This window comes from Dermacentor variabilis, chromosome 11 (assembly GCF_050947875.1).
Source record: "Dermacentor variabilis isolate Ectoservices chromosome 11, ASM5094787v1, whole genome shotgun sequence".
Classification (NCBI taxonomy): Eukaryota; Metazoa; Arthropoda; class Arachnida; order Ixodida; family Ixodidae; genus Dermacentor; species Dermacentor variabilis.
In genome coordinates, this window is record NC_134578.1 from 108,266,757 (window position 1) to 108,289,588 (window position 22,832).

The window sequence follows — 22,832 nt, forward strand, 5'->3', positions numbered from 1 at the left end:
AAGTAGGCGTCTTTATACCACGTGAAAGCCCTAAACCGCGTGTGGCGCAATATTAATACAGATGCATATAACTGCTGCTACTGAAACTTGCACAGTGGATGAGTTCTGCAACAAGGGGCAGAGAGCTTGGCCAGAGTTTCCAAATGCCTTCATGTAAACTTTTGCTGACGGCGATGGTCTTTGTCAAGACACCTGCAGCAAGTGATGAATACGTTCTTCAGAATTCGTGTACTTCTGTGCTCGCTCTGGGCTGAGAAACTGCTTGGCGTAATTTTAACAGAAGCACTCTTTTTCGAGTCATGGCCGCTTTTTGTCTTCCATCCTCGCCAGCCAAGGGTAGGAACAAACTGGCGCTTTCTTTGGCGACCGTGACGTACACGCGCACAGCTGCTGAAGGCGTCACGATCATTACAATCTAAGCAATGCTATCGCATAATTCGAGAGTTAGCAGTCCTAAGCTCTCTCGTAGTCTGTTTTTTTTTTCTTTTGTTGAAAGACACTATTCTCGAGTGACCCAAAACGTAAAGTTCTCATTTGGTGTCCGCAATCATCACAGCTCTGGAATTGAGTAACCAATAGATAACCCAGTGAACATGTAGAAATGCTTCACGTACCTCTTGTGCAAGCGAAGTAGCATTCATATTTGTAAGAATATGCTTGGCCTAAGCTATCTTTGGGGAGAGAATCCGAAGGAACTTCTTTGCATTTGCGGCTCTTTCGATCATACACGTACATACTTGCGAATGGCCAAGTTCCTGAATGGTCATGCGGACTTGTCTGATAACCATTCGCGCATGAACTTGCCTCTCCGGAAGTGGGCTTCATTTCTGTTTAAGGAAACAAACTGGCGGTTACATTCCTCGATTCAGAACTATAATTGTAAAATTGTACATAAAATCCAGAACAACGTCGGAGCTTAAGGCATATTACTGAATCAACGAATGGTGAAAAGACACAGCGGTGGCATTCACAACCTCTTTGTTCAGTCCTGCCCGATGCCATCATATATATATATATATATATATATTTTAAAGGAAGTTTACCTGGTGTATTCTACACATTTTAACTGTTAACAAGTCACCCCTTTAAAGGTGAACTTTCTTGCATAAATGATTTTGCAGACGAGGCGCACAGCTACCAGGACACACACACACACACACACACACACACACACACACACGCGCACACACACACACACACACACACACACACACACACACACATATATATATATATATATATATATATATATATATATATATATATATATATATATATATATATATATATATATATAGGGGTTTTCTTCAAAGTTCAGCACGCAGGACCCGACGTAAAATACGCAGGAAAGAGACGACGAACTTTTTGGGAGACTTCTTTTACTTAACGTTTTCGGCTGGTCCACCAGCCGAAAACGTTAATTAAAAGAAGTCTCCCAAAAAGTTCGTCGTCTCTTTCCTGCGTATATATATATATATATATATATATATATATATATATATATATATATATATATATATATATATATATATATATATATATATATATATATATATATATATATATATATATATATATTGCCACCTGCAGTAGTGGAGACAGTGCAAAAGAAGAGGTAGAAAGGCCAAGAAGAAAGCAGTGCGCGTGCTACCTCTGGCTGTTGGATAGCCTGGTCCCGCCTCCGTTCTTTATCAGAAGGCAGCTGTCCCTATTAAACGTCGCCATCCCTCCTCAGAGACACGTGGCAAACAGGTGGATGCGCTAGGTATTCGTCACTCATGCCGCAGACCCCGCCTGGGAGCAGAACCACCAGCCCAGTGCCAATACAAACTGCCGTTCATCGGACCAGCGGCAGGATCAGAGGACTGACTCCAGAAGACGACACAGCGATTACAACCACTTCAACTGGTATGGATAGCCGCGATCACAACCCAGTACACACTTCATAACCCGCGGGATCCAAAGTCCTTCCATGGCGACGTTTTCGAAAATGTCGAAGATTGGACCACCGATTTTAAGCGCACAGCTGATTACAATAAATGGGACGGCACAACTAAACTGAGAAATGTCTATTTTGGCCTCGAGGAAGGCGCGCGTGCGTGGTTCCAAAACAGCGAGGAGCAACTGACGTCGCGGATTGAGTTCCGCCGTGGGCTACTAAACACCTACACCAGTGATGGTTGGCGCGAAAGAGCAGAACCAGCAATCTAGGCCCGCATCCAGCTTCTCAATGAAAGTGTCACCGCGTTCGTCGAAGACATGACACGCCTGCTAATAGGAGCAGATCTTGGAATAACGCGGATAAGTTACGTCCCCTGATGCGAGGAGTGAAGTAGCAGCTCTTCGCTGGTCTTGTGCGGAGCCCTCAGAAGACTGCGCCGAATTTTTATCCGAGGCTGTAAGTATGCAGAAGATGCTTCAGCAGCAATAAAACTTCTACGAGTGGCGAGTCAACGCAACATCCACTTCCCATAGTTTCACAGAGACTGGAAGAAACAATGACAACCTCCGAGAACACATCCGCACCGTTGTGCGTGAAGAATTGCAGAAGTTTTACGGCGCGTCACAAGCTACGGTGAGTTCCATTGCCAATGTTGCAAAAGATGGAGTACACCAAGCGCTCCGGTCAAGCTTTCCTCTTGCTAACAGTGCGCCTGCATCGGCTGAGCACCGCCATGCGACCTACGTAGAAGCCCTGACACTGCCTACTTCTTCAGCCCCACTGTTTCTTCACGTCGCTCATTCAGTTGTACTATCACCAGCCCAACCGGTACAATACATCGCAGAACGACGCACGCCACCAGCATTTCCGCCTGCCGGCCCTGATTTTGTGCTTCTGCCGGAGCAACCAGTGCATTACTGAAGACGACCGAAGCATGACTCCTTGCAAGTGGGATGTTTGGCGCACACCGGACCGCCGTCCTCTCTGCTTATACTGCGGTGAGGCAGATCATTTGAACCGCCAGTGTCGATACCAACATCTTGGGTTGCGGGGCTTTCCCGCCTACTCGCCGCCAGTCCGACCTCGCCAACAAGCACAGGATATTGAACATTATCTCACTCAAGGGCGCACACCAACTCCTACCGGACAATAGTCATGCCCGACGTCGCCAAGTCGAATTTCACCGCCACCCCAGCAACAGTCGAGCGCAAGTACAGCGACCTTCGGGGGCGAGGCCACTGGCAGTCTACACGTTCAATACCTCCCATCGATGCGAACAAGGACGGGCACTAATCCGAGGTAACTGCAGCTGAACAGAATGACGGGCTTTCGCTCGACTTACCGGTGGTGATCCATAGTTACGTGGCTAGCGCTTTAGTGGATACCGGGGCGGACTTTTCTGTGTCAAGCGGGAAGATGACGATGTTTCTTAAGAAGGTTATCACTCCTTGGCATGGCTCGCAGATTCGGATGGCTCGTGGTCACGTCGTGACTCCTCTGGGAACCTGCACTACCTAAGTTCGGATTCCACGGTCGACATTCTTGGCCTTGTCCTACCCGAATGCTGTCGTGACATCATTCTCGGGGTTAAATTAAAATTAAATTAAGGGGTTTCACGTGCCAAAACCACTTTCTTATTATGAGGAACACCGCAGTGGAGGACTCTGGAAATTTCGACCACCTGAGGTTCTTTAATGTGCGCCTAAATCTAAGCACACGGGTGTTTTCGCATTTCGCCCCCATCGAAATGCTGCCGCCGTGTCCGGGATGCAATCCCGCGACCTCGCGCTCAGCATCCCAACACCAAAGCCAAATTCTGGAAACCAGCAATGCGTTTGTCCTCTCGCATTCTGCCGCATCTACCCCGACGACGGTAGTTCCCCAACCAGACTTCGACATAAATCCAAGTCTCCCCATGATTAAGCAACAATAGCTCAGAAGTTTACTTCGACGACACAAAGAGTGCTTTTCGACGTCATCAAGGATTCGACAAACGCCAGTCGCAAAGCATCGCAAAATAACCGAAGAGTGTGCTCGACCACTCTGCAAGAGCCCCTATCGAGTTTCTGCGCGAGAACGTGAAGCTATAAGGCACCAAGTCGACGAAATGCTGCGCGACGACATCATCCAGCCGTCAAAAAGCCCGTGGGCATCTTCTGTATTCTTGGTGAAGAAAAAGGACTGAACCCTACGTTTCTGCGTCGATTATTGTCGTCTGAACAAGATCACGAAGAAGGACGTATACCACCTCCCACTAATAGACGACGCATTGGATCGGCTCTGCAACGCTAAATACTTCTCATCGATGGACCTCAATCTGGCTATTGGCAAATAGATGTCGACAAAAGAGATCGCGAAAAGACCGCATTCATCAGCCCAGACGGCCTCTACGAGTTCAAGCTTATGCCAATTGGACTGTGCTCGGCGCCTGCAACGTTCCAGCGTGTGATGGACACGGTTTTAGCAGGATTGAAGTGGCAGACCTGTCTCGTATACCTGGATGACGTCGCTGTCTTCGCCAGAAATTTCGACGATCACCTTAGGCGGCTTGCAACAAAACTAGAGGTCTTCAGGTCATCAGGGCTTACTCTGAAGCCGGAAAATTGCCGCTTCGCTTATGACGAGCTTCTGTTTCTAGGCCACGTCATCAGCAAATCTGGAGTCCGCCCCGGCTCGCAGCAGACAGCTGCCATCGCAAAGTTCCCCGCAGCCCATCGACAAGAAGGCAGTGCGTAGATTCCTTGGCATGTGTGCCTATTACAGGCGCTTTTTCAAGGACTTTTCACGCACCGCGGAGCCGCTAACACATCTAACCAAATGTGATGTCCAGTTCAAGTGGGAACCGCCGCAGGCCGATGCATTTGAAGAACTCAAACGATGCATGCAGTCGCCGCCGGTACTTGATCACTTCGACGAGGACGCCGATACCGATATCCACACTGACGCAAGTAGCCTAGGCCTCGGTACCGTCCTAGTCTAGAGGAAAGACTGACTTGAACGGGTGATATCTTATGCTAGCCGGTCGCTGTCAAAAGCGGAAGGCACTTATTCCACGACTGAAAAGGAATGCCTCGCCATCGTTTGGGCTACAGCAACATTCCGCCCTTATGTATATGGGAGGCCATTCAATGTGGTCAGCGACCATCACGCGCTGTGTTGGCTAGCTAACCTTAAGGACCCTTCAGGACCGCTGGCGCGGTGGAGCCTCAGACTACTAGAATACGACATCACTGTAACCTACAATTCGGGACGAAAACACTCAGATGCCGATTGCCTATCACGCGCCTCCATGACCCACCGCCGCAAGATGACGAGGATGACGACGCCTTCCTTGGAATAATAAGTGCGGAAGACTTCGCTGAACAGCAACGAGCAGACCCGGAGCTAAAAGGCCTCGTCGATTACTTGGAAGGGCACACCGATGTTGTCCCTGGGGCATTTAGGCGTGGATTGTCTTCGTTCGCGCTTCAAAAAAACCTACTCGTGAAGAACTTCTCACCATTCCGCGCCAACTACCTTCTTATTGTTCCGTCGGCGCTGCGTCCAGAAGTGCTGCACGCACTACATGACGATCCGACCGCTGGGCACATCGGTTTCTCCCGGACGCTATCGAGGATACAGGAAAGGTATTACTGGCCGCGCCTAACCGCCAATGTCGCCCGTTACGTCAAGACATGTCAAGACTCTCAGCGACGCAGGACACCACCGACAAGGCCAGCGGGATTACTACAGCCGATCAAGCCTCCTTACTGACCTTTTCAGCAGATCGGGATGGACTTTCTGGGACTGTTTCCGACATCAACTTACGGAAATAAGTGGGTGGTCGTGGTGACGGACATTTTGACAGGAGCATGTGCGCAAGAGGGAGACGAAGAAGAAATGGCAGACTGTCTCCGCAAGCTGTGACACTTGTACCACCCTGCGCGATTAGCACCAACTTTCCCCTAAGTAAATAGCTGCACATAAGTTGGTTCATCGGGCTTCCTCTTCTTGACAATATGTGAAAAGTATAAAAAAAAGCTTTACGCTAAACAGGGCCAACTTCTTCATTTGCAGCATTCGTTTTTCTTATTAAATAAAGGCAAAAGAAATTGTGTGAAAGTGCAAAACATAAAAGATAGTGGATCACAGTTTTGGCTAGTACACAATAATATTGTCATTGACAAAGAAACATATATCAGGGAGGACGTCACAGCTTGCAGGTCAAACTGAGGAAAGAATGAAGCAAGCTGCCAGCGTTCTGTATGACAATGCGCGAATAATCTTCGAGACTCCACCGTGCATATTAACGCACGCAGCCTAGTGAATAAGACACTTAAATTCGAACATCTTTACTATTTCATTTCACACATTGTAGTAGTAACGGAAACATGGTTACGTCCAGAGATCAAGGACTGAGAGGTAATATCCCTTAGATACAAAATCATTCGCAATGTTAGAACCGCACGAAGCGGTGCCATGGTCATCACTTCTGAGGAAGAGATTGAACTAGTCTTATTTCAGGGCAGCCCTGACAACGAGACTATATGTTGCAAGCTGTGTGGTGCATTCTAGGCAATCGGAGCAGTTTACAGGCGGCCCAATACTCTCGTAGAGCTTCTTCAATTATTGAAAGATTTTCTTACTAAAAATATCCCTGCTAATACGCCCCTGTTTAATGCGGGTGATTTTAACCTGCCAGGTGTACAATGGAACAAACTTGAAATAAGCAGAGTGTCTTACACACATTGTGAAATTCTGATAGATATGGCGTTTCGAAACGACTTTACCCAATTCGTAAGTGACAAGGATTGGAACAACCTCACAATCTTTGTTGGAGCTGGTTTTCCTAAGAAGTAAGATCACTGATTACAACATTTCTGTTCACGATAGGCTGAGTGACCATAAACTCATTTTGCTGAGTGGGCAGGAGGCACTGCCTCCGAAGAACACGAACGGACAAAATATTCTTATAAATGACTTCTCCGGACCGGGTTATATGAGTATTTTGGATTATTTAGAAATGTCGTTGTAGAGTTTTGAAGTGGTAACTGACGTAAACACGGTGTGGAACCAGTTTGAAACTATTATATACTACTGTGTTAAACATTACGTTCTTAAACGACCAAAACTGTGAAGAAACGCAATTCTTAGATAAATCGAAAAATTATTCAGGTGAAGCGACAGCTAAAACACCGAAGAAAAAACAAAGAAACGAAATAAAGTTGAAAAATCCCATCTTTCACAAATGTTACGCCAGAAACTCAGAAAGCACGGCCACTAGCACTTTATGTCCCACTCAGACCGTGTGTGTGTATATATATATAGTGTAGCACTCTTCACTGAAGCACACTAAACACACTGGTTTATTGTGGGCGAACTTGTGCCCGGAAACTCAATATTAAGCATTCACACACTTTAAAAGAAGAGTTAACAGGAGCCTATTCCACAGTCAACCGCGTCTCTCCGCCGAACGCACTTTTCACGCCCCCCGAAGGCCGAGAGCCACGCTGTGGCTCCTCATTGGACGGCAGACTTGGGCGCTGCCGTGAGCGCGTGCACAGGAGAAACGCGCTGTATCGCCATGCGCAAAGCGTTGCTGGCGCGCTTCTAATGGAGATGCGACGAGTAATGGGTTTTAGCGATGAGACGCTTGGAAAGGTGCCTCACGAGAGTGCTTCTAACTGGCATGTGGAGAGCTCTCTGCGGCAATATATTGTGACCGCGACCCATTACTGACTCTTCTTCGTCTCTACGCATCATCATGACTTGTACAAATTCATCTGTAGTTATCATAATCAGCTGCACAGCTTGCTCTTACATGTCGTAGCTCGAGCTCGAGTGGATTAAACGGTTCCTTATAAGTGGTGGAAGATGTTCTTAGTTCCCCGCGACCATTCGCCCTTCTTACTGGAGCTCCGCTTGGGTCGCTGCGTACCACCTATTGCCATGCTTGCTTGGACAATGCGAGCACGTAAGTTATACCCCCCAAGCATGGCCTTCGCCAGCTATCGTGGCCCTCCACAAACGCCACCGTGATCCCCCAGTCTACCCTGATTTGCGGGGAGATGACGTCAAGAAGTGGCCCCGAAACTTCAACTGAGCAAGCGACTTGAATAAGTGGGATAACTCAGAGAAGTTGCACGAAGTCCCCTTCTACCTCACCGATGTCGCGAAAACCTGGTTCTCGAACCATCAGCCTGATCTCCCGACTGGGAAGCGTTCACGCAGCAACTTCGGCAGATCTTCGGCACTTCCGCTGTCCCCACTTAGGTTGCGAAGAAGTTCGGTGAGCGCGTCCAGTTGTACGGGGAAGCGTACACTTCCTACAGTGAGGATGTGCTAGCATTGTGCATACGTGTCAACGCAACCATGACCCAGACCGACCGCATACGGTATACAATTAAAGGCATATACACCGTCGCCTTTAGCGAACTCGCCACACAAAATCCTGCCACCACCCAAGATGTAATAGCCACTTGCCAGCGCCTAAAAGAACAGACCTCCGTTTGTCTTCAGCAGCAGAATTGCGAAGGATCATACGTGCTATCGTTCGGCAGGAACTCCACAGGCGGAGCTCTTACTGTGCGCCAGAACCTGGCGATGCCCCTTCTCCGACCGGCTTACGCAAGATAATCAAGCAAGAGATCGCCTCTGCGTCGCGTCGAACGTGCTCCGACGGCCCCTACGCTCCACAGGTGCCAGCACACGCCGACGTCGCGGCGCTCCCTCCGGTCACCGCGGCGCCTCTACAAATGGACCACAACGTCCCTGTGGCTTCATTGTCGCCAACACTGCGTGTACAGCCTTACCGTTCCGCTCCGCTTCCTGCTCGACCCATTTGCTCTTACTGTGGCTACCGCGGGCATATCTCCTGGTTCTGTCGACGGCGTCAACAGAATGATCAACGTGGTTATACAGCCGAAGAGAGAACAGGCTTTCGTCCAGCAACGGGCTACCAGAGAACTTCCTACCGCTTGTCATTTCACCGATCACCCTCTCATCCATACTTTACCAACACGCCTCTGAATTCTCGAGAATTTCACCGCAGGTCACTTTCACGTCGTCGTTCCGTATCACCTCTCCGACGTGCTTGTCATGTCTCCAACGCTAACTCGGTAAACACTCCGATGCAGTTTTAGGAGGGGAAAGTGAATCCACCAGACAGCCTACAATTCCTCCAGAGCGAGCTTCGAACTTGTTGTCAGTGGTTGCGGAAAGTGTGCCCGTAGAAGCCCCCATTGGCACAGGTGTCGCCATTTCGATTATTCCGGTAGACTTTTGTTCCCGCCTCCGGAAAATGATGACGCCTTATTGCGGCCCGTCTCCTCGTGCAGTGACCAACGCCGTCCTTCACCCCATTGTGCAATGTACAGTTCGAGTATTCATTGACGGATTCATCACATTGTTTTTACTGTGTTTTGCGAGTCTTCCATCGAAGTTATTTTAGGATGGTTTTTTTTTCTTCCGCGTCCGCTGCTATCTTTTGTGGTGAGGGACTTGTACACCTGGGGCGCTATAACATAAAGCTATTCCAATCTTTTTTATTCCTAGTCTGCAATCAGCACTCCGCGATGTGCCAAAAAATTTTGGAACCATCCCCACGTCGCCTCTCTGTGACACGACGTCACGAAAACCACGATAGCTCCCCATATGCTATGACATGTACCCACTGATTATGTATGCAACAAAAGAACAATAGTTATTTCTGATTCGACGCCTTTTCGCCATTACACTTCGGCTATTGGTCAAAAGCTTTAGGGCTACACCCACTTCACCTGCCTGTCACACGACGTCACAAAATCGCGAAAGCTGACCGCGTCAGAGTGACGTGTACTCGTGAAAGATGCATTGTTATGCCGAACGAAACTGAATTTTTTTTTCTGATAGGTGCAGGCTGCCCTATTCCGCAATCAATAAAAGATAGCCGCGGTTGCTCGCCCAGGCACTGGCTACTCACACCTGCAGAAGAGAATGGGTTTATTTGCGTACAATAAAACTTTTTGAGTAGCCGCGTAGCGTTTTCGAGCACTTTCGGCACGTTTACAACCTCACTTTGCCAACTTTTCTTTGCTGAGGATCCGTGTCAGCAGCATTCTCACCCTTCCGTTGCAGGCTGCCGTGAGTTTCGACCAGCCACCACAAGCTAAGTAAGGGAAAGGAGACCAACCGCACACACCGGCACCACCCTCTTGATCCGGTTATCGATTCTCAGTGCACTGGCTGAGGCCCGTCGAAAACATCTCCACTTCAGCGCGCTCCTCGCCTCTTGTGAGCCAATTAGATTGGACAAGCCGCTAAGGGTAGTCAACCTTATTCGTTTTTAAAGCAAACAAAAATGACCTCCTAAAATGAGGAGAGCGTTTGATTGGTATCTTCAGACATTCCTGCGGGTCACCGCCCGATGCTTGCGTCGTCGTTTACGAAAATTTGACGTCAGGAGATTGGAATAAAAACATAATGGAATAGGTTTACGTTATGCACTGTAGGCGAAAATAAACCCACCTGGGAGTTTATAGCAGGTGATGTGCCTCAAAACCTCCCCTCCTCGGATATTTACTCCGAGGTATGGAAGCAAAACAGCGCCATTCCCTCGTTTCACTCCGTTGGCTAGCTGCGGAGGGATTAAGGCGACATGACGCGATTTTACTCCGTTTCAAAATCTTGTTCTCCTGTGAAAACTCCGACAAGGAGTTTTAGAAAGCTCCCCTCCGCCGACACAGGTTGGTCACGTGGCGCTTCCCATGAGGCTGTGCGCCTCGCCAGCGACCGGGCGCGTTCGGCTGAGTCGGCACTGCTGATGGCTGACGATTTGTTTACATCTGTGAAGTATCGTTCCGTGACAGCGTTTCGTCAATTTGTTTCCCGTACTTCTTTCCAGAAAGTGTTATGCGCGTGCCTAAAGCTCACTCTATCTCAGAGCTTCAACTACGTTAGCTGTGATCACTTTGCTGACAATGATGAATGTAAAAGCAACGTTTTCAAATGTGGAAAAAGGCTTGGGTATACCTCGAAGCTGCTCACTCGCGCGTGATGTCGGCTGAGGGTCAGACTGTGTTTCGTGTTGCATGACCGTGGCTTGTGTTCTTCAGTACGTGAAATGCAACTTTTAAGTACTTTTGGGTAAATGCTGACAACGTACGGTGTAATGTTTGAAAGGAGCGCGTAGCAAAGGCAACAGCAGCCACTGTTCGAGCGACAACGTCCGTGCTAGTGGCACATGAATGGCGTACCCCAAGTTCGTTGCGGTGCTGTGTTGCCAGTAAGAAAGACCGGAGTGTAAGCAACTGTTTTTGTATCTGTGTACGGATATCCTCGCCCCAAAAAAAAAACGGTAGGACATAAGTATGCGTACTGAAAACAAAGATTCTTACTGGCCGATGTGAATCGAATTTTCATCGCGCATAAGTTTTGGTCACGTCGTTGCTTCCAATATTGCATTAACATTATGCTCTATCTCAGACACTGATTTAAAAGCATGCCTGCTTGCTCCGAGTTTGAGGATTCACCCGACCGATCAGCGAGGTAGCTCCTTTTCACAACCGAGAGAGATTGCTTGGAGGCTGAGCAAGTAGTGCGGTGTAAAAAATGTATGACTGCGCACTTTTCGGTGTTACGTCGGCTGCTGCGGGTCATGCTCATACGTAATAACTTCTTGCTACGCTACCACTATATCGCAAAAATTTAATTTTGCTGTGAAGCACACGCACTTACACTTTTCTTGCCTACTGTAAATAAAGGACTACTTTTTGGCTGCGAACGCCGGCAATGTGCGAAGTCGCTTCAGCCCCCAAGAATGGCATGCTAATTTTTAAAAATTACGCCATCGACTTTTTCTCTCAGTATTCTGAATTAACACTTTTGTGTTGATTAAGGCATTCGGTTAATTTTACAGAGGCAGATCTTGTATGAACGAGCGTGTGAGTCGTAATTCTGAAAACAGAACAACTGTTCCCGAGGCGGTTTCGAGGCACACAGTATCGTGGCTATATATACTGGCAGCGTTGCTTCTTGAGTATCGCGTGTACGTCGGATGTCATTCAAAGTTCTGCATTGGGTATTTTTGAAATGGTTATGGTGGTGGTGGTAACAACTTTATTGACACTCTGCTCAGTTATGACCTGGCAGGCCCGAGTCCTAGAATGGCCCCACACGAGGAGCGACCCTTTCGGCCCAGGCAACGAGGGCTTTTTGTACTTTTTCTTCCGGCGTTCTGAGCAGCTCTTCCCACGTCTGTTGTGAGGGAGCTGGCAGGAGCGACCTGGGAGGGGGTAAGCCCTCGCACCCCCAAAGAATGTGATTTTGGGTAGCCAATGTTTGATTTGTGCAATTTTGACATATTGGGTTCCATTGCCCGTTGGTAATTATGGATAGCCAATGTGGGTTGGGGAACGATTTAGTTTGGATTCGACGCAGGATCGAGGCTTGCGCTCGCGTGAGGCTTGCGTTTGGAGGCGGGTAAATTCGCCTTTTTTGCTTGTAATAGTTTGTTATTTCCTGGTATGTCGTCGGTGCCTCATCCATGGCATCCGAGTCTGAGGGGCACACCTCCCGGTTGATTAGACCTCGGGCTACCCAGTGCGCCTCCTCATTCCCTTGATTCCCCGAATGGGCAGGGACCCATACGAGTTCAACAGTGTTTTCATTATTAAAGTCCCGTAGGACTCGCGCTGCACATACGCCTATGCTGCCTCTCGAAAAGTTGACTATTGCCCTTTTGGAGTCGCTTATGATTGTTTGCACGGAGGGATTCATGATGGCCAAAGCAATGGCAGTCTCTTCCGCTTCCACGGTGGACGCTGTTTTTATGGTCGCGGCGTTGAGGATACTTCCCTCTCCGGTCACGACGCTCACTACGTAAGTTTGGTGATTTTGCTTTGCTGCATCGACATAAGCGGTGTGCTGGTTGTTTTGGTACCTTTCCTGAAGGGCCTTGGCTCTGGCAGACCGCCTCTTGTCGTGTCTCCCAGAGAGCATGTTCTTGGGTAATGGTTTTATAACGAAACGGCTTTTGACCGCACCGAGTAATGTTGTTCTTCCTGCTGAATTCATAACGGGATTCAGCCCGAGTTTACTTAGAATAACTCTGCCAGTTGCGGTGCGGGAGAGTCGTTCACGTTGGGCTGTTTAATGGGCCTCCACGAGTTCGTCTAGGGTATTGTATATACCTAGCTCAAGTAATCGTTCAGTGTTCGCATACCTCGGGAGACCAAGGGCAGCTTTATGAGCTGTGCGAATGACGCTGTTAACCTTTTCCTTGTCAGAAAGGCGTAGGTGGTAGTAAGGGAAGGAATACACGACGCGACTGATCAGGAAAGCCTGCGTCAAATGGCAGATATCAGCCTCCTTCATACCGCGGTGTCGTGTGGCTACTCGTCTGATTAGGCCACATATTTGGCGGGCTGTCGTCCGTAATCGAACAATCGCCTCAGAATTATGGGTGTTATGTTGAATTAACATGCCCAGGACTCTTATAGTCAGTACGGGCGGAACTGGGCCGTCTTCCATACTGACTCGTATAGGGAAGGTGGCGTCCCTTTCGGTGGCGTGTTTGGTTGATTTATCACGGATGACGAGAAGCTCCGATTTCGTCGGCGAGCACGCTAGACCATTCTGTCGCACAAAATTTTGCACGGTATCCGCGGCCGCTTGTAATGCTTCCGTGATTTCTCCATCGGAACCGCTATTGGTCCAGATGGTGATATCATCGGCATAGATGGAGTGTTTGATATGCGGGATGCTTTCCAGTAATGGAGGCAAGTTTCGCATGGTCACATTGAAAAGGAAGGGGGAGAGGACCGCACCCTGAGGGGTGCCCCTTGTACCTAATTGAAATTGTCCGCTTTTAATGTCCCCAAAATGTATTTCTGCAGTGCGATCCTTGAGAAAGCTTGTAATATAGCTATAAGTGCGCTTCCCGACATTCATTTGGGCTAGATTTGTGAGTATTGAAGCATGTGACACATTGTCGAACGCTTTACTCACGTCCAGCCCTAGAATTGTACGGGTGGCTCTTATAGGGCCCGGATGTAGGATATCGTGCTGTATTTGCCACATAATGTCTTGAGTGGACAGATTTGATCTGAAGCCTATCAACGTATGGGGCAGCAGCCCATTGCTTTCAGTGTACTCGTTTAGCCTGTTAAGAATGACGTGTTCCATAACCTTCCCCAGGCAAGAGGTTAAGGAGATAGGGCGGAGATTCTCTAGCTCCAGCTTCTTGCCTGGTTTGGGTATGAAAATTACGTTTGCATGTTTCCAGCTGGTGGGTATAGTTCCCTCTTTCCAGTGGATGTTGAAAAGATTTGTGATTTCGGTAACCGACTGATCGTCTAGGTTCCGTAGCATTTTATTGGTGATGCGGTCCTCGCCAGCCGCCGCTGTTGTCTTGATGTTGTTTAGGACAGCACGTACTTCAGATTCCATAATGTCGCTGTCTAGTTCCCTGTTTTCCTTTCCGGTATAAGCTACGGGTAGAGGAATATCGGTGCTTGTATTAAAGTAGCGGTTTTTTAGAGCTTCAAAAAGGGCATCATTATCTCCCGGGAAAGAGTGTATGATCCTCTGAAGGTTCTTTTGTGATGCTGTTTTAGTCTGACTAGGGTCAAGTAGGTGTTTAAGCAGGAACCAGGTGTTTTTGCACCCTAGCTGGCCATTAAGGCGGTCGCATAGCTGGTGCCAGTGTTCCTGACTGAGCTTTCGTGAGTATTTCTCGATATCCCGTTCCAGTTGCGCGATGCGTCTGCGTAGGCCACGGTTGTGTTTCTGCGCGAGCCAGCGCTTCTGCAAACTCCGCTGCGCAGACCATAGATGGACCAATTTAGCATCTGGAGCCGGGCCGTCCTCCTCCTGGTCTACCTCCGTGGTCGAGTTAGCTGCGTCTTTGAGAAGAGTGGATATCCATTCTTCAAGGTTTGTAATGGTTGCGGGTTCGCGTCTATTGCGAACATACCGGAAAGCGTCCCATCTAGTGTGCTTAATTTTCACCTTATTTCGCTTGTAGCCTCTGGAGGGTACCGTAATGGAAAGAATGTAATGGTCGCTACCAACGTTTAGTTCGGTATTCTCCCAGATGGCATTGTCTATGTTCCTGGTGAAAGTCAAATCAGGCGAGGTGTTTTGACTCACGCTATTGCCTATGCGGGTTGGTCTTTCAGGGTCAACAAGAAGAATAAAACCAAGGTCTTGAGCGGTCTCCCAGAGTTTAGTGCCCTTCTTTTGACATTTTTGGTAGCCCCAGGCCGAATGGTGCGCGTTAAAATCTCCCAGCAGCACGAGTTGTGCATGCTTTGCAGCTTTATATGCTTTGCCTATTAGTGTAGCTACTGCTAGGCTTTTATCCCTAGGGGGGCTATAAACATTCAGAATGTAGAGCGTGTGGTCCGATCGTCGTTTTGGCAGGATTTCAACGAAGGTGTATGACACCGCCGTGAATTCAAGGTTTAATTGGTTGGCGGTCAGATTTCTGTTCACCATGATCGCCGTGGCCGGAGAGATATCTGGAGCGGTAATTTCATTGTAAGCCGCAAAACCTGATAATTTTGCCGCTATCCCAGTTTCCTGAAGGGCAACTATGTCAGGTTTGGTTTGGTGATTTTGAAGCGTGTATTCCAGAGACCTGCGTTTACGGCGGAAGCCCCTGCAATTCCACTGCCAGATTACGATTGGTGCTTTGGCCATCACGTTTGTTTTTGCGGTTAACGCGGTCTTGAGTGTATATTTCGAAATTTGAGGAGTAGCCTCTACGTATGAATATCTTCACGTCAACGAACGCGGTCCCTTTTTTTTACTCCCGTTGCACCTCAAAAAAATCCGTCCATTCCAAAGCAAAAAACAAAAAAGAGAAAAAAGAAACTCCCATGATTCGACGCAAAAATTCCGCTCGCACGGAGTAAAAATTCTACTCCTATCATACGGAGCATAATAAACTCCCAACCGGGGGGTCGCTAGAGGACAACCAAGATACTCCCACCTCCGAGATATTTACGTTTACAGTGTAGGAACCCTGAATGCCACCCGTTACTCTCTTTCTGATTATGAAGAACGCATGCGCTTCGTCACCTCTTCCGATTATGTTCCTTAGCCATCAAGAGAAGAAATTACAAATGTCAATTCCAGTGACATTCGGGATGGCGGCGTTCTCAGTCTTCCCTACGTTCATACGCTATCTAGAGGCATTCTTACTAGTCCTGGCCTTGTTCGCTTTTCTCATGGCTCTGCATTTCTCAGCGCGTTAAACCAAACTACCGAACCTCGACTGCTACCCCGTAGATCAAGTGTCACTCGCGGTGCTGATACACAGCCTAATACAGTTGTGGCCCTTTCAACTGTGCTACCGGAGTCAATGGCGTCGCCACTCACGGCCTCTTCCACTCCGCTGTCGTCAACCATAAGCCTTGACATGACCCCTGCATAGAGTCGCGATCTGCTCGCACTATTAGATAAACAACTGTCCTTGCTCGACATCAATTCGCCAGCCCTCGGCATTACGGTTGCTGCGCCTCATCGCATACACATTGATGGCTCCCGCATTGTTCAACGGCGGCCATATCGCGTGTTTTATAAGAAGTGCGAAATAATCGAAGAAGATGTATCAAACATGTTTAGACGGAATATAGTACGACGTTGCTCGAGCGCCTGGTCCTCTCGAGTTGTTCTAGTGCAGAAGAAAGACGGTTCGGTGCCGTTTTGTGTCGATTACCGTGCCCTGAACAAAATGACGCGCAAGGATATTTACGCTTTGCCACGGATCGACGAAGCACTAGATTCGTTACAGGAGGCCAATTATTTGTCTGGTCTTGATCTTAGACCTGGCTACTGGCAAATACAGGTGTCAGTGTCCGAAAAGGCGAAAACCACTTTGACCACCCCAGATGGGCTATACGAGTTTAATGTGATGCCCATTAGGTTCTGCAATGAGTCTGCCACTTTCGAACGCGTGATAGATAATGTCCTGCGCGGTTTAAAATGGAACACATGTCTTTACTATGTTGACGGCATCGTAGGGTTTTGAACCACGGTCCCAGAACACCTGCAGCATCTTGAACAAGTGCTAACCTGCCTCGCAAGCGCTGGGCTACAGCTCGACACGAAAAAATGCACTTTCGCAGAAAAGACCATCAAAGTTCTGGGGCACTTAGTCAGCAAAGATGGCATTCAACCGGACCTTGAGAAACGTTGAGAAACGGACCTTGAGTTTCCTTTTCCTCTGCGCCCAAAAGACCTGCGCAGTTTTCTCGGACTGGCTTCCTACTTCCGGCGCTTCATACACAGCTTCGCTACGCTTTCGTTCCAGCTCCATGAACTCTTCTCGAATAAAGCGCCCTTCGTCTGCTCCGCCGATTGTGAAAGTGCCTTTGTCACGCTTAAGCAGGTCCTGACGTGCGACCCGATACTGTGGCGCTGTGACCAAAGCGCAGCTACTATCATTCACACCGACGCCAGCAGTCATGGTCTCGATACTGTTCCCCTGCATCGTGACACCAACCCGCGTGAACGAGTCGTTGCTTACGCCAGTCGGACACTGAGTGCTGCTGAGAAAAATTACACCATAACCGAACAAGAGTGCCTTGCTGTTGCTTGCGAAGTGCAAGAGTTTGGGCCATTCCGCCACGGCCGTCCCCTTACGGTCGTCACCGACCATAACGCACTGTGCTGGCTATCGTCGCTAAATAACCTATCCGGTCGCCTTGGTTGCTGAGTGATCCGTTTACAGGAGTTACCTACAGGTCTGACAAGAGTCAAGGCGCAGATGCTATCTCGTTGCCCTTTACGGAGCAATAATTACTCAGCATCACGTTATCGTGCTGATGTACAGCCCGAGTCCACTTCATCACCCCTGTCCGTCTCAACGCTCGCTGGCTGAAACCTAATCACCAATCTGTCTTTGTTTCGCACCAACGTGCCGAACTATTCTCGACCGTATGCAAGGCTCTGCTTCACCTCCGAACGCTGACTCCGTCAACAACTTAAACAATTCAAGCTTCACGATGGCACTTTGCATCGCCATATTTCTCACGTCAATGGCAACAAATGGGTACCAATCGTACTACGTTTTCTGCAACCTGCGGTGCATGAAGCCTTTCATGATGATCCGACGGCAGGTCGCCACGGATATCACAAGACATATGACATAATACGAAGCCGGTGCTCTTGACCCAGCCGCTCTCCTGCCGTAGCCAGGTACGTCGCATCATGCGCTTTTTGTCACCGCCGCAAATGACCTACGACTCCTCCTTCTGGTCCTATGCAACCTCTTCCTTGTCCCGATTCGCCTTTCGAGGTCGTCGGAATAGACTTGTACGGTGCTCTTCCAAAGACCTTCAATGGCAATCGCTGGATTGTTACGGCCGTAGTCCATCTGACACGCTACGCCGAGACAGCCTATATACAATCTGGGAGTGCCGCTGAAGTCGCTCATTTCTTTCTGCTCAACATTCTTTTACGTCTCGGAGCTCTACGTGTTTTCCTCAGTGACCGCGGCAAATCCTTCCTCACGTCTCTTCTGACTGAAGTTCTGCGCGCCTCAAACAGCGTTCACAAGACCACTTCGTGTTACCACCCACGGACCAACGGCTTGACAGAGCGTATTCATCGTACTCTATCGAATATCATTGCAATGTACATCAGCCCCGACCACACCAACTATGATGCAGTCATGCCGTTTCTGACATTTGCTTACAATACGGCTGTACAACACACCACCGGCTTTTCTCCATTTTTCTTCGCCTATGGCCGTTCACCTGGTTTTGTCTTGGACGTCTCGTTCCTTACGGCTTCTGTGTCCTTAGCAACGCCCTCCTCAGAAAAACTTTTGTCTCGCCTCAAAGACTGCCGTCGTCGAGCCCGCATTAACACCGACATCGCTCAGCATGTGCGGAAGCATCGCTACGGCTCGACTCACCGCGGGGGGAATTAGTGTGAGCGCGACCCATGACTGACCCTTCTTTATCTCTACACATTATCATCACTTGTACAAATTCCTCAGCTGTAATTATCATCATCAGCCGCACACCTTGTTGTTCTTCATCGTAGCTCGAGCTCGGCTGGATTAAACGGTTCCTTATTTTATATATCTATATTATACACCTGAACTTTAGAATACGCAAAGTATGCAACTGCGATAGCCCATGAACATATTTGATACGATTGGTAATTAGGAAATATAGGAGACATCATATATTACTATTTGTATCAAAGGTCTTCATCCGCTACCACAGTTTCTGCCTTTGTGTATTCCCAAGTACGGGTTCCCTGCTCTTTAAGTTTTTTTATTGATTTCCTTCCTTTTCTAATGGAGATATGAATACGCTTCGCCTGGCGAACATTTTGCAGCTTTGCACTTGGTTGGTTTTATTGCTTCGTATCAAGTTTTCACGCTGCTTCATTCATGAAGCGTTATGCTCACTAGTGGAATTTAAGCATGGCACCATACCTGCAAATATTGAAGACAATAGAGCCAGTGCTGCAACGGAGAAATGAGGGTGGGTCATTCTGTTTTTCTGGAAGGTGATACTCCAGCCTCAAAGCGCTTTATAAACGGATTGGTTCTGCTTCCATTCAATAACACAGGTAAGCCACAGTCCAGGATCAGATATCTGTTCAAAGATACACACATACACAATCACGCATACACAGTATAGCATGTGCATGGCTACCAAATACTCCAATGAAAGGCCGTGTATGCATGCACATAAAAACTTCTAGGCAGCCATGTCTAAACAAATAAATGTTGTTCTGCAAGTTTCTATAGCAAAGTTGTTTTCGTATGGAATCTGTACTGCTCCGCCCTGCAATAAAAATAAAATAAAACAAAAATAAATGATGAACTTACAGGAATTCTATCGCCCGAGTATTTCGACGTCCAGTAGTCATCAATTGGTTCGGAATGGGGGTCTAAATAAACAGCTTCGCTGAAATTGCGTTGTGTACATGCAAAGTCCCACAAGTCTGCAACTGTTTTGCTCATAGCTAACCAGGGTGTGATACGGGGAGGATATATAGCAGTCGAAATTATAGGGACATACCAAGCATGTTCGCGCCATCCGAGCCGTCTTGCTGTCCTGGCTCCGACAGCGTATGAGCTGAGAGAGCTGGAACATTACGTCCTTGTGTAGTCAGGTTGGTGCGCATTCAAAGACGATTTTGCAACTTTCGGGGCTTGTCCCCGACCAATGATCTTGGAAGCCTTTCGTGCATTTGCCACAGCGCGCCCTAAACTTTCACGTCTATAGCAGCATGTGTGGTCCGCGTCACGGATTGTTGTTGGCAGGATAGCAGAGAGCGCACAGTTTTAAAGATAGGAAATGCAAGGAAGACCGATGACGTATTGTGTTTAGGAATGACATACGCTCCAGAAGTATCCACTATTTTGTGCAAAGGGCATAAATATTGGTCTTGGTGGAATGAAGCTAAATCTCCCTAATCGTTTCATGAGGCGCTCACAAACGCCGACTCGTTTCTGCTTTGTCTCATCTCCTGCACCATCGAGTTGCGATTCTTGTAACTTCGCTGCTGGCGTTCATTATTTCACTTGCTTTTTTAGATGGCTGGTATCTACGAAAACGCTATTCTTGCTGCGGAGCAGCAGCTATTTGCAAGCGGAAAAGTCGCGGCTATTGCCGGCAATATTGTTCAAGTAAATAACAAGTGCTACCATATTCAGGGTCAAGGTGCCGAGTTCGGTGCTGTGCTGAAGTTCCTTAACTGTGGTGTCGAATGAACGTGTTTCATTGAAGCCGTAAGATTCCTTGCTGCCGATCGCCTTAGTTTGATCTGCGTAAATGATTTGATTGGTTAAGTAATGATTTCCGCTAAGCAACGACCAGTTGTGGACAAAGAATGTCAAACACGTGGTGTAATAAGTTGACAATGGCTGATGATGTCAATGATGTAAAATGGCAACCGAGCCTCCTAAAACCAGTCGCTGCATAAAGTGCGTAAACTATATACCTATTAAATATGATTACAACAAGTTAGGTGTGCTCTGGAAATATATATATATATATATATATATATATATATATATGTTGCGCAGTGAACACGCAAGAATATACAAGTAGCACTTATGTTTTGCCCGGGCCCTTGAGCGCTAAGCCCAGGAAGCACGTGCTCTGAATACTATCACCAGAGCAGTAGTCGCTGATAAGACGCCGTGCTACGGTTTGCTTGAGAGTATAAAATGCACAACACGGGCCTCATTTGAAAAAGCCTAGACTAATTTGCTTTCAAAGAGCGAGTCCTTGTCTATGAATATTCCTTCATTAAGTGGAATTTGCCGGCGCTGTAGTAATGGAACGTGCTTTCTCCTGTGAACTTCTAATTCACATTCCCACAACACGTGAAGGACCGTCAACGTTATGTCAAGTTTGCCATAGAAAGGCGCTTTATTACGGGCCCGCAAATGCACTTGGGTACCATGCGTGTGGCCGACTCTTAGTCGAGAGATGGTGACCCCATTTCGTTGTATTTGGCTTGCTGATAGCCATCGCGCTAACTGTGGTTTAATGTCACGCAGCTTCTTAGATGTTTTAATCTCCTATAAGTGCTGCCAATAGTTCCTTAGTTTTTTTTCCGTAGAACAAGTACGAAGTCTATTACAAGGACAGCTATAAAAAGTTACTGGCTTTTGGGGTTATCGATGTTGCACTTTCGTCAGCAATTACGTTACAGTGAATGCTTTTATATCCACGCAGCCGGTAAAACTTCGATATGCTGGTTAAGATATGCATGTAAAGAGGAGTCAATAAAGGTCACTAGGTACTGACTTTAGATGTTAAGTGAATGACATAATGATGTTACGATACTTGAGAAGTCAGTGAATATAGTATCCTATTGAGTGCAAGCTTTCTTTATGTGTTTGACAGCCCACAACACTGTGGACGCCTCAGCCACTAAGATACTACTTTCAGGAAGTAGAACGTCAGATTCAGAAAAGGATGGACCAAGTGCTGCGTAAGACACGCCGGCATGGGACCTTGATTTATGAGTAGATTATTCCGGGCAAGAATACTCCACCTGGAGTTTGAGGAAGTGCGTTTTATTAGCCATGCTTGAGCATGTTTTGTGAGCTCTACAAATGACATGTCACATTCTATGAGCAGCCAGTGCCATCAAGGAACGTTAAAAAAACTGATTTCTCCACAACGATCCTTCACATGTACCGAAAAGAGCTTTATTTCTTTAGGACAGCATTGGCAGAATATTAAGTGGTGCAGCGCTAAGCAGAATAGAGGGACACAATAGACGAAGGCTATCGTTTACTGCCAACTGAAATTTTATTGTTCGATACAGAGGTTTATATAGGAAAACAAGAAAAAAAGAGAAGTAAATATATGAAATGTGACGTCCTTCTGTTTTTTTATATAAACCTCCGTATCAAACAATTGAATTTCTGCTGAAAATGAGCGCTCGTCGTCTTTTTTGTGCCCCACAGTCCGGCTTCGCACTGCACCACATTACATTATGGCAGAGTCATGGAAGTGTTCTGGCAGAGGTCGTATGATTTATGTTTGCGTTAGGAGGGAATTCAGCGTTTGCATGTACTCTAAGAAAATATGTTAAAGCTTGAGTGTGCTCACTCTAGAGTAAGATGCCATTTCTTTGACTTCACTTGAACGCCCTGTATTGAACTGATCATGAACGCGCCAGTTCCGAGAAAGATGCCTAGATTGTAAATAAGGTCTAGGATTTTTAATGTACTCTGTGTTGCACAACTATAGATTATGGCACCGTATTCAAGGCTTGGGGCGCAAACGTCTTGTACAAGTTCTGGAGATCTGTTAAATGTAAGGCTGTGTGCGTCATTTTGTGCGCACGTTTATTACAAATGTTATCGTGCTGCTTGCTTTTTATCCCTATGAAATGTGTCCGAATAATGCAGTGAACTGGAGGTGCGCTCAAATTGTGGATC

General features: G+C 47.6%; 1 protein-coding gene across 1 annotated transcript in view; it reads right to left on the bottom strand.

Moving 5' to 3' along the window:
• LOC142563065 (uncharacterized) overlaps positions 1-22,832 on the bottom strand; it is an 82,039-nt gene that overhangs the window by 54,604 nt on the left and 4,603 nt on the right. The window contains exons 2-3 of the mRNA XM_075673576.1: positions 19,356-19,518; positions 615-827 (exon numbers count right to left, since the gene is read on the bottom strand). Of these exons, the coding sequence (XP_075529691.1) occupies positions 615-827; positions 19,356-19,413 (271 nt within the window). The 5' untranslated portion in view covers positions 19,414-19,518. The remainder of the gene's footprint in view (positions 1-614; positions 828-19,355; positions 19,519-22,832) is intronic.